The sequence below is a fragment of the Parasteatoda tepidariorum genome, chromosome 4 (genome assembly GCF_982258835.1).
Source record: "Parasteatoda tepidariorum strain Cologne lab strain chromosome 4, Ptep-v5.0, whole genome shotgun sequence".
In the NCBI taxonomy this organism is placed as follows: Eukaryota; Metazoa; Arthropoda; class Arachnida; order Araneae; family Theridiidae; genus Parasteatoda; species Parasteatoda tepidariorum.
Genome location: NC_141758.1, coordinates 1,336,802 through 1,352,021, shown reverse-complemented (window position 1 = coordinate 1,352,021; position 15,220 = coordinate 1,336,802). Strand labels below are relative to the sequence as shown.

Sequence of the window (15,220 nt, the reverse complement as noted above, 5' to 3'; positions counted from 1 at the left end):
TTAAGATATTGATTTCATATTCTATAATCCAATAAAGATTTTTAAATGTCCTCCCTATTCCTAGCATTTCAAATTTTTGTTTGTTTTTATTTGTTAAAACATATTTCACTCGTATAAAACTTATTTTGACAACTTTGGAAGAGAGACTGGAGATTCTTTTGAATTGAATTTTCTAGTTTTAAATGCTTCAACCGTAAAGTACTGAGTAGTGCAAATTTCTCGTTTTTCAATGCTATAAAGTAAATATTTTATTCTTAATTTATTGGCAAAATGAACATAATTGTTTTTTATTTTAAAAAAGGATACATATTTTTACCGTCTTTCGAATAAACAAACTATTCAAATAAAATAGATTAGGCCCAAAATGTTTAAAGAATTTTTAAAAAAAATAAGAAATGGAAAACGATTGTAGAATTTTTCACAAATCCTTTGGAAAAGTTTATAAAAAAAATGAAACTGTTTTTCCATTCCAAGGTGAAAATCAAAAACTCTGCACCCATTCAGCAAAACTCGTCAATTATCTATGTAAATGAGCTTATATTAGTTAAATAAATCCAAAGTGAATTCCCTTGTAAATTAAATACCATTAAAAGTAAACACTTAGACGTGAGTGTCTAAATCAAGCAAGCTCATTCGCTGAGCGTCTATTTTCAGCACTGCGATACCCCGCAATCAAATCCAATCCGCAAAAGCTCTTAAGCCTAGCGTAATACGCAATTCAACCCTATTATCCTCATCGCAATCATCAATTACAATCATAACACACTTAGTGAATCGTGGAGAACATTCAGATGGCGGCAGAGATAATTAACCCTAATAACTGTTTAGCATAAGTTTCCCAGTGGAATTTTTCGAGATTCCTTTTAAAGCAATTGCCACCTCCTTATATTGTTTCACACGACCTGGGAAAGGATTTCTATTTTTAATATCCTGGCAAAAGCCGCCAATCTGCCTAAAACACCTAAAAATAAACGCCAATCGACCTTGGTACTGAAAAAAAAATGGCTATTAATGGAATAAACGAGCCTTTCAACTTAAGCTTTAATTCCATATTTCGTATGCAAACGAGATTTTACTATTCGTTATCTGTTGCCACGGAGACGCTATTATTTCCTATCAATAGATTATGTTTTATTCATTGTAATATTTTTTTCAGAGAATTATTCCAAAACGTCTCATAAGTCGTATTTAAGTGCCATTTCTCCTAGGAAACCATCTCAAAAAGACATAAATTAAACAAAGAGGGGGGGAAGACATACTTTTTTAAATGGTTAATATTCATTTGTAATCTGAATATTATATTTCAAAATGGACGCGATTTTTTTTAGAATCTCTTCTTAGAATATTTGTAAGTTTCTACACATGATCTAGTTTAGGCATCGTATTTCAGAAATCAGAAACAGAAAAAATTAAGCTATCTGAATGATGTCTGATAAATATGTGCTTAAAGAATCTACTTGAAGCACATATAATTTTGGTTGATTTGAAAAAAATAAAAGTGTAATATTGTTTGGCATATTAAATTACGTTAAACTTCGTTTTACAATTAAATTGGGTATAATATAAAAAAAAACGTAACTTCTTCCACTTAGTAGGAATAACATTTACCATGACGCAATGCTAAATTCTATGCCACTATCCACATAAATCAATTATTAATCAAAAATCGAATATCAATTACTTTTCTTTATAATGCAATAAAATCTAGCGAGCAGCTATTTAAACGATCAAACACTTCGTTTGTTTATTTGTGGCTTGAAGTTAGGCTCGCAGAAAATGCCGTTCATGGGTTAAATTTAGTAGGAATAACACAACCTGTGACGTAGGCTATAGTATACCCAATTATGAATTTAAACCCTCCCCTGCATCAACTGGTATTATCAACGCGGTTTCTTAATCCTTTATGGAATAGCAAATTTTGATAAAAAGTTTCAGGCAGAAGATTAGTTAAGTGCGAATTTAGACAACACTTTCTAAGTGAATTACCATACTTTAGCTCTTCTTTTCATTAAGAACAGTGGTCACTAAGCTTAAAAGCTAATCTGATGCCTATTTTCTATAAAAAATGTTGCGAGTGCATAATTTAAAAGCAAATTATACACTGGTGTGCAAAACTTAAGCAACAAGTGCGTTTTTTGTCATAACTCTACAAGAAATCATCCTATTGACATGAAATTTGAATATGATGTACATTATTTTGTACTTAACCGATGGTAAAAGAATAATGGCGCAGAAATGATTATAAAGCTTAAAGTAGGGTATGGAACAAAAAAAGACTTTATTTGACATATAGTGGCGTTACACATGATTGCCTGAAGAAGCGTAAGTACAACTGGCAGATGTTTCCTAGTATGGGATATGCCCTCCCCTTACTGTAATTGTTGCTTGGCATCGTCTCTCAATGCTAAGCACCAGATTATCCAGGAGTTCTTGGGGGTAAACGTCTCCATTCCTCCTTTAACGCATCTTTCAGCTGATGGGTGTTACCAGGAGGATACTGTCGTGTCGCAATACGTCTCCCTAATGCATCCCACACATGCTCCATGGGATTTAGATCTGGAGAGAAAGCTGGCCAATCCATTCGTGTAATATCTTCACTTTCCAGTAGCTCTTGAACATTAGCAGTACGGTGTGGGGGGGCATTGTCATCCATAAAAATGAAGTCTGGTCCAATGGCCCCTCGGAACAGACGCACATGGGGTAGGATTACCTCATTGCAGTAGCGGTCTCCAGTTACAGAACCTCGGTCGAAGATCTGAAGCTCAGTCCGCCCGTTCAGCATAACGCCACCCCAGACGACAACTCCAGGACCACCGTAACGATCTCTTTCGGTGATGTTATTGGGATAAAATCGAGCTCCAACCTCTCTCCAAATCAGCTGACGTTGAGAATCGCTTGTAGCACTAAAACGACTCTCATCTGCGAAGAGGACGCGACTCCATTGATGAGGTGTCCAGGTTTCGTGTTCTCTGCACCACTCTAAACGGTGCCGCCGATGGCTAACTTTTAAAGGTATGCAGCGTTCAGGACGTCTAGCAAATAAGCCACCTTTGTGGAGGCGTCTGGCCACTGTAAATCTTGACACTTGTCGTCTTGTGGTTGTGCACAGTTGCTGAGATATGGCGCTCGCTGACTGAAAACTGTTTCTTTTCGCCTGGAGGACAATGTAACGGTCATCTCTTGGTGTCGTTTTCCTTGGACGGCCACCACCAACCTTCCGAACAGCTGTACCAGTAGTTTTAAAGGCATTCCAAGCACGAGTAACAACACTTTTGTTGATCCCGAACTCTTCGGCGACACTGGTCACACTACGCCCCTCCTCAAGCTTTCCAATCATTCTTCCTCGAGTAAAGTCGTCTAAATGATTTCTTGAAGACATGTTTCACAAAACAAATCACTCGCACTTGCAGCGAATGTCTTTAACTACGGTGCTCTTCATCCTTTTATCACATCTTTGACCTGCGCGCGCCGACCCACAAGGTTTACGTACACTTACATCACCTACGGCGTTTTATTTCTAAAATTTGTATACAAATAATCTTTCTACTGAATTACGTGCATATTATACTGCAATTTCATGGCTATCTTATACTTTGTTGGGGAGCTGTGGCCGAAAAACCACTTGTTGCTTAAGTTTTGCACACCAGTGTAATTACTTACTATTCATACATTTTCGTTAACACTAATTTTTCAGTTTAATTTTTTTTCATAAAGAATTGAAGAATTTGGTTTTTAGTTTTTATATTTCTTAAGAACCCATCGAGATTAATACGAGAATTTTGGCGCTTGATGGTAGTTTGCTCTCAACTGGTTTACCTATTGACTAGTTTTTATGAGAAAGTTTACAAAACAAAGAAAGAATAAAAAGTGGTTCAAACATATAAATGTCCTGCAGTATGTCCCGGTAGCTGTGTATAAATTAGTCGTACTGAGCCACATATTTACATCAAATTTAGTAGTCAGGAGTGCCTTTTCCTCGCCTATTTTGTAATAAAAATTAGCTTAGGCACAAAATGGATGATTTTTTAAGCAGTTTGAGCTTTAAGAAATCGTGTATGCATTTCTAAACTCAGGAACATGTTGGCGAACGTAAGACACGTGCTGAAGTATACAAAAAGTTGCATAATTCAATTAATTAAAAACAGAATTGTTAAGTCGGTGTCGTGAAGTTGGAGTCGTTGTCGAAGAAACTTATGAAGGAGTCGAAAAATTTTCCCTGATTAGTTAAAGAGTTAGGTCCCTTAAATTGAAAAAAAAAAGGTTGATCTTATGAAAATTATTTAGACAAATATTCATATCTTGTTAAATAATATTCATCGTACAGACGAAAAAAGTAAATAATCAATAAGTCAGTCTTCATCATCATCTCTGTATGAAATCAGACTCAAACTGTACGGCAAATACCGACACAATTAATAAAGCTAAAATAATTCAATTTTTTTTTGTTTATTATTATTTGCCAGTACGCATCATAATTAAAAAATTAAAAATGTGATGAAAAAATAAGATAAAAAATAACATACACACGATAGTTACTACACAATAAAATTGCATTTTATTGTGTAGTAACTATCATAACTTAATGAGATTATATCTAGTTACAAAAATTTCTATACTTGAATTTTTAGCAATAAAATGAAAACTATTACATAGAAATTTTAAATTTTTTCACACCAGTTCTAAGAAAATTCACACCAGTTCTTTTTATTTTTCTAAGGACTGTGTTAATCCTGTATTTGTTCGTTATTAGGTTAAGCAGGTGTTATTAGGTTCGTTATTACCCAAGTCAAAATTCTTGATGGTCTCATCAAAACATTTGGATGGTTTATGTTGGTTTCAGTCTATTTATGATGGTCTAACATCATTTGATGGTCACCATCCAAAATTTTCCATTGCATGGTCTGTGATATGCCTACAAAGTTCCATCATTCCGTGATAGAAAATGCTACTTTAATGTTATGATGGTTAACCATCAAGAGAAGTTTGATTCTCGCGGTCTAACAATCCATTATGATCCGTGATGGTTCCAACTATACATTTTCATGATAGTTTAATGGGAATTCTTGATGGAATATACCATTAAGAAAATTTGTTTTTTATATGTTGGACCATAACTAATCAGTTCCTACATTGGGATGATGGTGGTTAATGACCGTTCCAAGATTTAATTTCTAAGATACTGTGATGGAAATTCGTGATGGTTCAATATCAACCAACCATCAAAACAAGTTGTTATTCTTATGTTAGACATCATAAATCAGTCTGAATTCCAACATTGGGATGATGGTTACTTATGTTGTTTACCATCAAAAAGTAATTATTGATGGTTGCGATCAAGATTATATTGGTCCATCAATGGAAAACCATCAAAAATTTTGACTTGGGTAGGTTAAGGGTATTGCTCGAGGACAACTTAGGATAGTCAAAATTCATCAAACTCAAGTAATTTTTTCCATTACTTATCCTTTCAGAGTATTAAAATCACCCATATTAATTACTTTTGATAGTACACTTGCTTAATTTGAGTAGTTTTAAGGGATAAAATCCAAAATTTGAAGTAAATACGTTGAACAGTTCTCGAACTATAATAAATTTAAAATACAACTTCTTTCGAGTATGCGATCTACTTAGAAAGTAAAGTAAATATTTAGGGGACCAAACTTTGAATCTCTCTTCTTACTATAAACTATTGAAGACCCTATTTTCTAGAAAGCGGATTTCCCAATATTTGAGAGTAAAAATCTGAATTAATCGAGAAAAAGATGTTTATGTCGGATTTTAAAACTTAAAATATCATCTGCTCAAATTAATTAACACTTTGGATTATTCAGATTAACGATTGGACACTCGGACTATTAAAAATAAGTATTGATGCGTGAAAATTCGATCATTGGATCAAAAGTTATTTTGGGTGTCAGCATTTTTTACTTTTATTTATTTTGCGCACTTTTCTTGCTTACGAAGGCAAAAAACTTTAAATGATTTTTTGATCTTATCAGATGTTTATCATTAAATCTAAAGTTATTCGGGTTTTTATCAAACCATCAATATTTTAATCAAATTGAAGTTTTTATTTAAAATTATTAAATTGCGTTTTCAATTATTATTCGCATTATTAATTCGCATATACATTCAAATATTAATTTTAATTCGCTTGCCATAACTTTTGAAAATAGATAAAATGAGATGTTTGTTTATCCAAATTGACTAAACTCCATACATAATGAATAAAGTGTGACGACCCTATTGCTGAAGTGTATATATAATGGATAAAGTGGGATGGTTTATATACAAATTGACTAAATGCATGGAATCAGCGATGGGTACTGATCTGTTCTAAACAAATGTGTTCATTAAGTCTTTGAAACATGTAAAAAAGAAAGAAAAAGTACAAAATTTAGAAACATTTTTATACTTTGTCTCGATTCACAATCTCAACAAATAAAACAATTCGTAATTTTCAAGGAATTAAAAAGATTTATTTCATGATCAAAACAATTCCCGCATTTTATCGAATAAGAATTTTTTTACGTACATTATAAAATTTCGTTAGCCTACATAAGTCAGGAATATTAAATTTGTTCCCACGGTGCAAAACAAAATAAAAAGAACTTATCTTCATTCACTCTCTCATATCGCAACCCCAAACTTATTTAAAATTTCATCTTCATAAGGATGCAATATTATTATGGAGTACATCCATTTTTTTAAAGTGACTTTATTAAATAAATCATATCGACAAAGTCAATCTTTGTTTAAAAAAAGTTAATCTTTGCCTCCGATAAAACTTGTACAGTTGATAGAATATAGGAAAGATTGATTTGAGGCGATACATAAGACGAAAAAAAACTATTTTTTAAAGAATTCTAACTTACTCTAATCTGCTGCAACCTTCGAAAAGAATATTTAAAGGAGTGAGGGAGAAAGATAAAAATAATAACGAAAATAAAAGTCTAGAAGCTTGCTCGCAATTACTAAATGTATTTCTTGTGAAATATGTAAGAAACAAAATAATTCTATATTATATCAGCGTCTTTTTTTCCCTTAATCTTCGATTTGAACTAAAGTGTTTCTGTGTATTTTTTCTATTGAATTTTTTGCTGTGATTTCTCCGAGCTCTTATTTTTGTTTTTAATTTAAAAAAGAAAATTTCTCTTTGATTCATTTTTTCTCTACTCGATTGAATTGTTTTTTTCCAGCCTAAAGCAAATTTATTCGCTGACTTTTCAGTTACTCCATTTCCATCGATGTCATGATTATTTTTAATGAATAAATGAGCCTATATTATAGAGATGGAAGAACATTGAAATTTTTTGTACTTTTTGGTTACCTTTCTTCTATTATTGTTACCACCGCATATATCTATTCAAAACAAAATATGGAGAGAGAAAAAAAACGATGCTTAAAGGTATCACCCAAAGATTTCTTCAATTCAAAGTTATGGTTGCAAAAATAAAAATATTATATTTTTGTAATGCTCAAATGGGAACTAAACTTTATATTTCGGTAGGATTTGACTACCACTTTATTTTAACCAATGTCGTGGCAATCCTGCAATTATATCTAAGAATTAAACGCAATAAGCTCAGTGTCCAATAAAATATGCTTCCATTTTAAAGTAAAATATTGTTTTTTAATATAAAGTACCACGACATACCCAAAATAGGCAAACGGGGCTCACTATATTATATACCTGTATATTAAAAATAAAGTAGTGAGAGGCTTTATTGTAATTAATTAGTCTACAAAGAGAAATAAATAATTTAAGTAAAATTTATTTAGATTTTGAAACTTCAAATTTAATGCTTTCAAACTAAAAGTAATATTTAGTTAGCTTCTAATAAAAGTAAATTGTCTAACTCTAAATAAGTCGTAGCGAAGGGTTTAGTATAAGATTGTTCTTCTCGATATTTTTATACCTAGGTGCATTGAATGAGCGATGCGATCTGTGAAGAAATGCTAAATGATAATCGCTCGAAACCGGCGGATTTAACAAAGGGAAACTTTACTGACTGATTAATCACGACTTCATAATAATTTTTGTCTTCATAATTTACATTTTTGAGAGAACAATGAGTCCTTCTAAGTCGTTTTTATTCGATTGTACCTGTTATGTAGCTACATAAATAATAATAAATAAAAAAAGATACAAATTTAGCTTCCACTTTAAATATTTTTGCTCTTCTGCACAGCACATCTATTGTGCCGGGATAGTCTCAGTCTGAGAGTTCGCGGGTTCGAACCCAGCCGGCCGAAGACTCCCCGTGTAGTTGGTGATTGATGCACGTTAAAATTCTGTCGAGTCGCAAAGTCCTCCACGTTCCCATAACAAATCAATACCTCTGGGGATACTGGATTGGAGATCGATCGTTCTCTGATTCGGGTCAAAATTACGATCTGTGGATGAATGGATGTTTGAATGGGCCTGTCTTATAAACAGGTGTGACGTATGATGTGGCAGAAGTCGAATTCTTGGCCATAGAAGGCGCCACTGAAAAACAAGAGTCGCACTCTCTGCCTTAAATTTGCTCGGTTTCACTAAGCTGGCTTGCCCGTGTGGCAAGTGGCATTAGAACCAACCAACACATCTATCGGCTGGAATGCCCCCCATATGAAAGAAACTAGAAATCCAACTTACCATCCGGAGGAATCTGTTTCATGTAAGGGCTGCCTCACATCTCCTACCTCCCCCTGCAAAAAGAACTCATATTAATTCTATGCAATATAATGTCCTATTATAAAAAATGCAATGTTTACAAGATGATAGTGGTAAATATTTTTTGCTTTTTATTATAGGATGGCTAAAGAACAGAAAAATAATTGGTATGACAAGTTTCATGAGGATTATTGAAATTTCAAAAGTTTTATTTTAGCTTTAGATTTAAGACTTTTTTTTGTAACTTGTAAGCAGTTGATTTATTTGCGCTTATATTTTGAAAAATTGTATCTTGAAAATCACTAAAAAAAATTGAATGAAACTTCCTGTTATTATGCGAAACAGTAAGAGTTAAAGAAATTGTAAAAATCTAAAAATGTTCAAAAATAAATAATAATGCTGCGAAATTTGTTTTTATAACTTTACATTAACTAATGTTCTTCATCATGTATAAATAAAATGAAAACAGAGTTTAAGGGGAAGTTATTAAATAATTTGTAAAAGAAAATAAATCATCCGGCACGTTAAGCAATCGTTATGAGATTTTTTTACTATTCGATGCCTGGTTCTAAAAAGAAAAGTGATTTTTCACACTCTTGTTACCGAGAAAATGTAATTTCATGTACCGAGAACCGAGAACATGTACCTCTGTATGTACTGAGAAGAAGTAACGCCCCCTTCTTCTCATACATACTTTTCTGTATTTCGCACTATTATGGCTATTTACGAGAAAAGTGCAATTAAATAAGAAATATGGAATTGCTGGCAGTGAAAATATTTCAAAACTTCTATTCTTTTTAAGAGCCGTAGGATTTTTTTTTCGTTGTGAAATTTTATAACAAATTCTCTGTTTAACATTGTTTTCATTTTTATGAAATGTGTCACTTTTTTTAATATAAAATTAGAAAATTATTTATGTAGTATTGTTATTTTGTTTTTAACATTTAGCAGTATTTATGATTTTTTTTTAAGTGCTATTTTACGTAAGTCCTGATAATTTTTGTTTAATTCCTTAAAATGATTCTCGAGATGTATTTTTTTATATAAATATGTTCCTATATTTTTCGGTAGGTGGGAATTACTTTAAAAAATATTTTTTCATCGAATTTAATCTATCCGCTTATTTTATCAATTTTATTTAAAATTTCTCAGATTGTGGTCACCCTGCAGATTGGTTACATTTGAACACTATTATTTTAACTTGTAATTACTAACTAATTATTTGTACATGTATTTTTATTTAGAGATCTACAAATAGTACTTCATTTACTTTCAAGATTAAATGCGCAATTTTTATATACATGCCCGAAGCTTTTATTTACAAAATGCACTGTCGTGATTACAGTCGACAGAATTTAAAGTAGCAGGTATTCTTAATCTGTTGATAAACTCAGCTTAATAACTTTCGTTAAAATTAATACATTTAAATCCTAAAAGAACACTCAATTACCCTAATTTATGTAGTCAATATTTGTCCTATATTATGCTTAATAGCATCCAGGGGGAAAAACGAATAGAAGTTTCTAAAAGGATATTCAAATACTCATCGTTTTATTTTTCTAGCTAAAAATATATAATTTCTGTTTTAAAAATCCAGTTGAAAATTTTCGTTTTGGGGAATTTAAATTGGAAAAATAAAATCATGAGCTTGTCATTATCTTGTAAGAAATTTGACTACTAGTTTCCTTTTAGTCTTCTCAGGCTATCAGCTTCCTTTTAGTTACAGTTTTCTCATTATGCTATAAAACTTACTTTATATCCTATTTGTAGAGCATCCCAAATGGGTTCTACCTGTGGGGACGATAAATTGGTAACTTTAGTGTGTTCCAGAAACGTGTGGTATTGCCAGGACGCCTGAGTCATCATTGTCACAGACAAGCCTGTATATCTGTCGCTTGTATAACCTTTTCTTTGTCGTTGACAGTTTTTTTCCTTTCAATCTCGTGTAAATATGTAAATAATTTTCTCTAATATTTTCTATTTTATTACACTTGAATAAATGTTGATATTATTTTGGTTCCATGTATATTGCTATATTGCTATATTCTAATCTAGTTTGATCTCAATTATGTTTTTCCTATTGATTTCATCATATGTTTAACAGACTGGTTTCCCACTACTTGGCACCCTCTCTCTCCCCAATTCTACGCCCACTTCACATATTATCCCATTATATGTCTCAAAAATCCGACGAATCATTTGTCCTAATGTTCATATTTGTCATTCGCCAATATTTCTGAAAAAACAAGGAATAGATGTTATTAGAATGTGAAAAGATATTATTAAAGCATAAACCAAGACTGGAAGGTCTCGCCAAAAGCTCGGTAAGTACGTTCGAATCTCGTCGTAACTCTGTATGTATCTTTGCAATCTCCTGTTAAAAGATACTTTTTTTGCGGTCTTGAAAATACTTTTAAATCTTGCAAAAATTAAACTTTTCTTAATTTTACGAAAATGTGAACGTTTAAAAAATGAAGTAACACCGCCAAAATCGCCGAAAGATAAGGAGCACGTGACTGAGGGGAGTGGGAAGTTAGAGACGAGGAGAGATAGGGAAATCCAACAGCAGCCATTACATTATGATCACCCTGCTAATAACATGTAGGACCACCTTTAGCCATCAAAACTGCTAACACCCGCCGTGGCATTGATTCCACAAGGTGCTGATAGGTAGTCTGAGGTGTCTGGTACCAAGTGCTAACCAACTGGTCCTGCAATTCCCTCACATTGCGAGGGGGTAGCGTGGCAGCACGAATTTGGTTTACCAAGTAGGACCACAAATGCTCTATTGGATTAAGGTCAGGAGAATTTGGGCACCCAGTCATGACTTGAAAGTGACTGGAATGTTCCTCGAACCAATCCATGACGATTCAGCCTTTATGACATGGTGCATTATCCTGTTGGTAAACACCATCCCCCGCAGTGGGGTTGAACTCTTATCTATACCGGGGAAGTGGAGTGTACCGGTTATCCTATAAACGAGAAGTCATCGATCGCTACACTCCACTTCCCCGGTATAGATAAGAGTTCAACCCCACTGATTAGGTCTTAGTAGCTCTTAGAATATTTTAAATATAATAACAATTTGAAAATAAGTTAAAGTACAATCAACTTTAGACTTTTTAAAAGTAGTATCAACAGCATCAGAATTTTTCTGAGTACAAACAGTTTAAAAAATTTAAAAAAAAACGAACATTTGAACTTCAATCGTCTGCAAATCATTATGTATACGTTTATTTTTGTTAAGAAAAGAACTTCAAAAATTCCTTAAGTACAAACGACTTTAGAATCATTTTGTGAATAAAGTACTAAAACTTTTTTTAATCAATAGAAACTAAAAACATTTTTAGATGCAAACAACTTTAGAATTTTTCTAAATACCTGCAGCTTCATAATTTTTCAAAGAACATATATTTCGAAATTTAAAAAAAAAATCGAAACAGTTTGAAAATTTTTCCTAGACCAAACATTTATGAGTCTTTATATGCTCATTTTTTCCAACTGCAAAAATTGCGTATGGTCAAACAATTTCAGAATATTTCAAAGAACAAAAAATTTGAAAGTTTTTCTAAGTCAAAACAATTTGAAATTATTCTCAGTACAAACAACTTCAGAAATTTTTTTTTCAAGTACGAACACTTTGAAAATTGTTCAAAGTCAAAATAATTTTAAAATATTTCAGCGACTTCTTATTTACCCATTTTCCCCAACAAAAATAATTTTCGATATGTTCAAGGAATTTCTGAATTATTTTAAGTGTCAAGTAAGTAACAAGTCCTAATAAGTTAAGCATTTTTTAACTAAATTTCAGCTGCTCTTTATACACTGTTTTTCTTTACATCAAAAATTTTCAAGTTCAAACAACTTCATAATCATTTTAGGTAAAGAAAGTTTCTTTACTTTTTCAAATCTAAGCAATTTTAAAATTTCTTTCAGCACCAACCACTTAAGAATTAAGCCTAAATAATTTTAAAATTATTCAATGTCGTTCCAAGACTAAACTTCTGCTACTTGTTATATAACTGTTTCTTTCCGACTTCAATAAATTTCTGTGTATAAACATTTTCAAAATATTTATAAGTACAAATGGTTTGAAAATGTTTTTAAAATCAAAACAATGTGAAAATTATTCAAGAGCTACAGTCCGCTTCCCTAGTAGGGATGAGAGTTCAACCCCACTGATTAGGTATTACTGATTACTCTTAGTATATAACCATTTTTTCAAACTTCAAAAGTTTTCTATACTCAAGGAATATCAGAATATTTTAAAGTCCAAACAGTTCGAAAATAAATTTTTTTTAAGTTCGAACATCTTAAGATTTGATTCTAAGTATTAACAGCTTAAAAATTCTTTAAATCTTAAAACAATTCGAAAACTATTTAAAGTACAAACAACTTCAGAATTTTTAAAAGCAGCAACAACATTAAAAGCATCAACAAAAAATTAAATCGAAACAAATTTTAAAAAACTCTAGGCACAAATAACTTCAGAATTTTTCAAAATACCGTCAGTTTCATAATTTCTCAAAGTACATACAATTCAAAAAATTTTCTAAAATCGCAACAATTTGAAAATTTTTCCTAGACCAAACATCTATGACTCGTTATATACAAATTTTTCCAACTTCAAAAATTGTGTTATATTCAAACAATTTTAGAATATTTCTGAGAAGAAAATATTTTAAAGTTTTTCTAAGTCAAAGCAATTTGAAATTATAATAAAGTACAAACAACTTCGTTATAACTTTAGGTATAGAAATTTTTTAAATGTTCTAACTTAAAACAATTTAAAAAATGTTTCAAGCACCAACAACTTTAGAATTTTTCTAAGTTCAAATAATTTGAAAAATATTCAAAGCCGAAACATATTGATGTTTTTCCAAGATCAAACTTCTGTTAGGCGTAATAAAGCTGCTTTATCCGGCATAAATAAATTTTTACGTTTAAACATTTGCAAAATATGTTTAAGCACAAGCTGTTTGAAACTTTTTCAAAGCCAAAAGAATTTGAAAATTATTCAAAGTTAAAAAATTTTCTGAATTTTTCTAAGTAATAAAAATATCCGAGTTTTTCTAATTACAAAACATTTGAAAATGTTTCCAAAACCAAACTTCTGCTATACGTTAAATACCCGTTTATCTCACTTTCAAAAAATTTTCTATACTCAAACAACATCAGAATTTTTCTAAAACCGATTAAGAATTGTTCAAAGTACAAAGAATACGTAAATTTATCTAAGTCGAAACATGTTAAAAAAATTTCTAACTTTAAAATTCCTTTTCTTCTTCCCAACTTCAGAAATTTTCAAATTCACGTATCTTCAGAATATTTCGAAGTACAAAAAAAGAAAAAGAAATTATTAAAAGTATAAGTAACTTCAAATGCCAAAAAACATCAGAATGATATAAAAAGTTTGAAACTTTTTCTAACTTCCAACTTCTGCGACTCCTTACTTACCCGTTTTTTAAGAACTTTAGAATTTTCCTGATTCTAAACGTCTTCAGAGTTTTTCTAAATTCTACAGTTTCAGAATTTATCAAAGCACGAAAAATTTGCCAACTTTTAAAAGTCGAAACAGTTCAAAAATTTTTACTCGTCCAAACATATGCTGCACCTTATAAATCCGTTTTTTTTTCCTACTTAAAAAAAAAGCTCGATATTTAAACAACTTACGAATATTTTTAAGTACAAAAATTTGAAACCTTTTCTAGACTTCACTCAACTTTAGAATTCTTCCTAAGTGTAAACAATTGAAAAATTTTCACAACCTAAGCAAGTTGAAACTTTTTCTGACTTCAAACTTTTGCGACTCTCTAGATATATCCGTTTTTTTTTCAACTAAAAAAAGTTTTCTATGTTCAAACAATTTCGGAATATTTCTATAACCAACATATTAAGAATTTTTCAGAGTATAAATAATTTGAAAATTTTTCGAAATCAAAACATTTTGAAAAATACTTCTGCGACATCTTATATACCCATTTTTCCCAACTAAAACAATTTTCTATGTTCAAAGAATTTAGAAACAATTCTATGTACAAAACAAGAAGAATTCAGACTTTTCAAGAAATCAGAAATTTCAATCAAAATTTTTCAAAGTCAAGACAATTTGAAAATTATTCAAAGAACAAGCAACTTGAAAAATTTTCTAAGTTCCAACAACATCAGAATTTTTCAAAGTACAAACAGTTTGTACATACCGTACAACAGTATTACTTACACCATCTGCAATTCTTAATATACCTGTTTTTTAAAAACTTCAGAAATTTTAAAAGTACTAACAACTTCAGTATTTTCCTAATTCTGAACATTTTCAGAATTTTTTAAAAACCAACAAATTAAAAATTTTGCAAATTACAAAAAATTTGAACATTTTTCAAAGTTGAAAACAGTTTGAAAACTTTTCCACGACCAAACATCTGCTACTTGATATATACTCATTTTTTTCCTACTAAAAGCAATTTTATGTACATACAACTCCAGAATATTTCTAACACAAACAGATTCAAAATTTTTTCAAAGTATAAATAATTTACAAATTTTCAAAATCAAAACAATTTGAAA

The 15,220-nt window shown here is 31.0% G+C and overlaps 1 protein-coding gene across 2 annotated transcripts in view; it reads right to left on the bottom strand.

Moving 5' to 3' along the window:
* Positions 1-15,220, bottom strand: part of LOC107437036 (uncharacterized) — a 364,659-nt gene that overhangs the window by 165,395 nt on the left and 184,044 nt on the right. For both annotated transcript variants that reach the window (XM_071181567.2, XM_071181568.2), the window contains one exon: positions 8,639-8,691. In XM_071181567.2, coding sequence (XP_071037668.2) covers positions 8,639-8,691 — 53 coding nt within the window. The remainder of the gene's footprint in view (positions 1-8,638; positions 8,692-15,220) is intronic.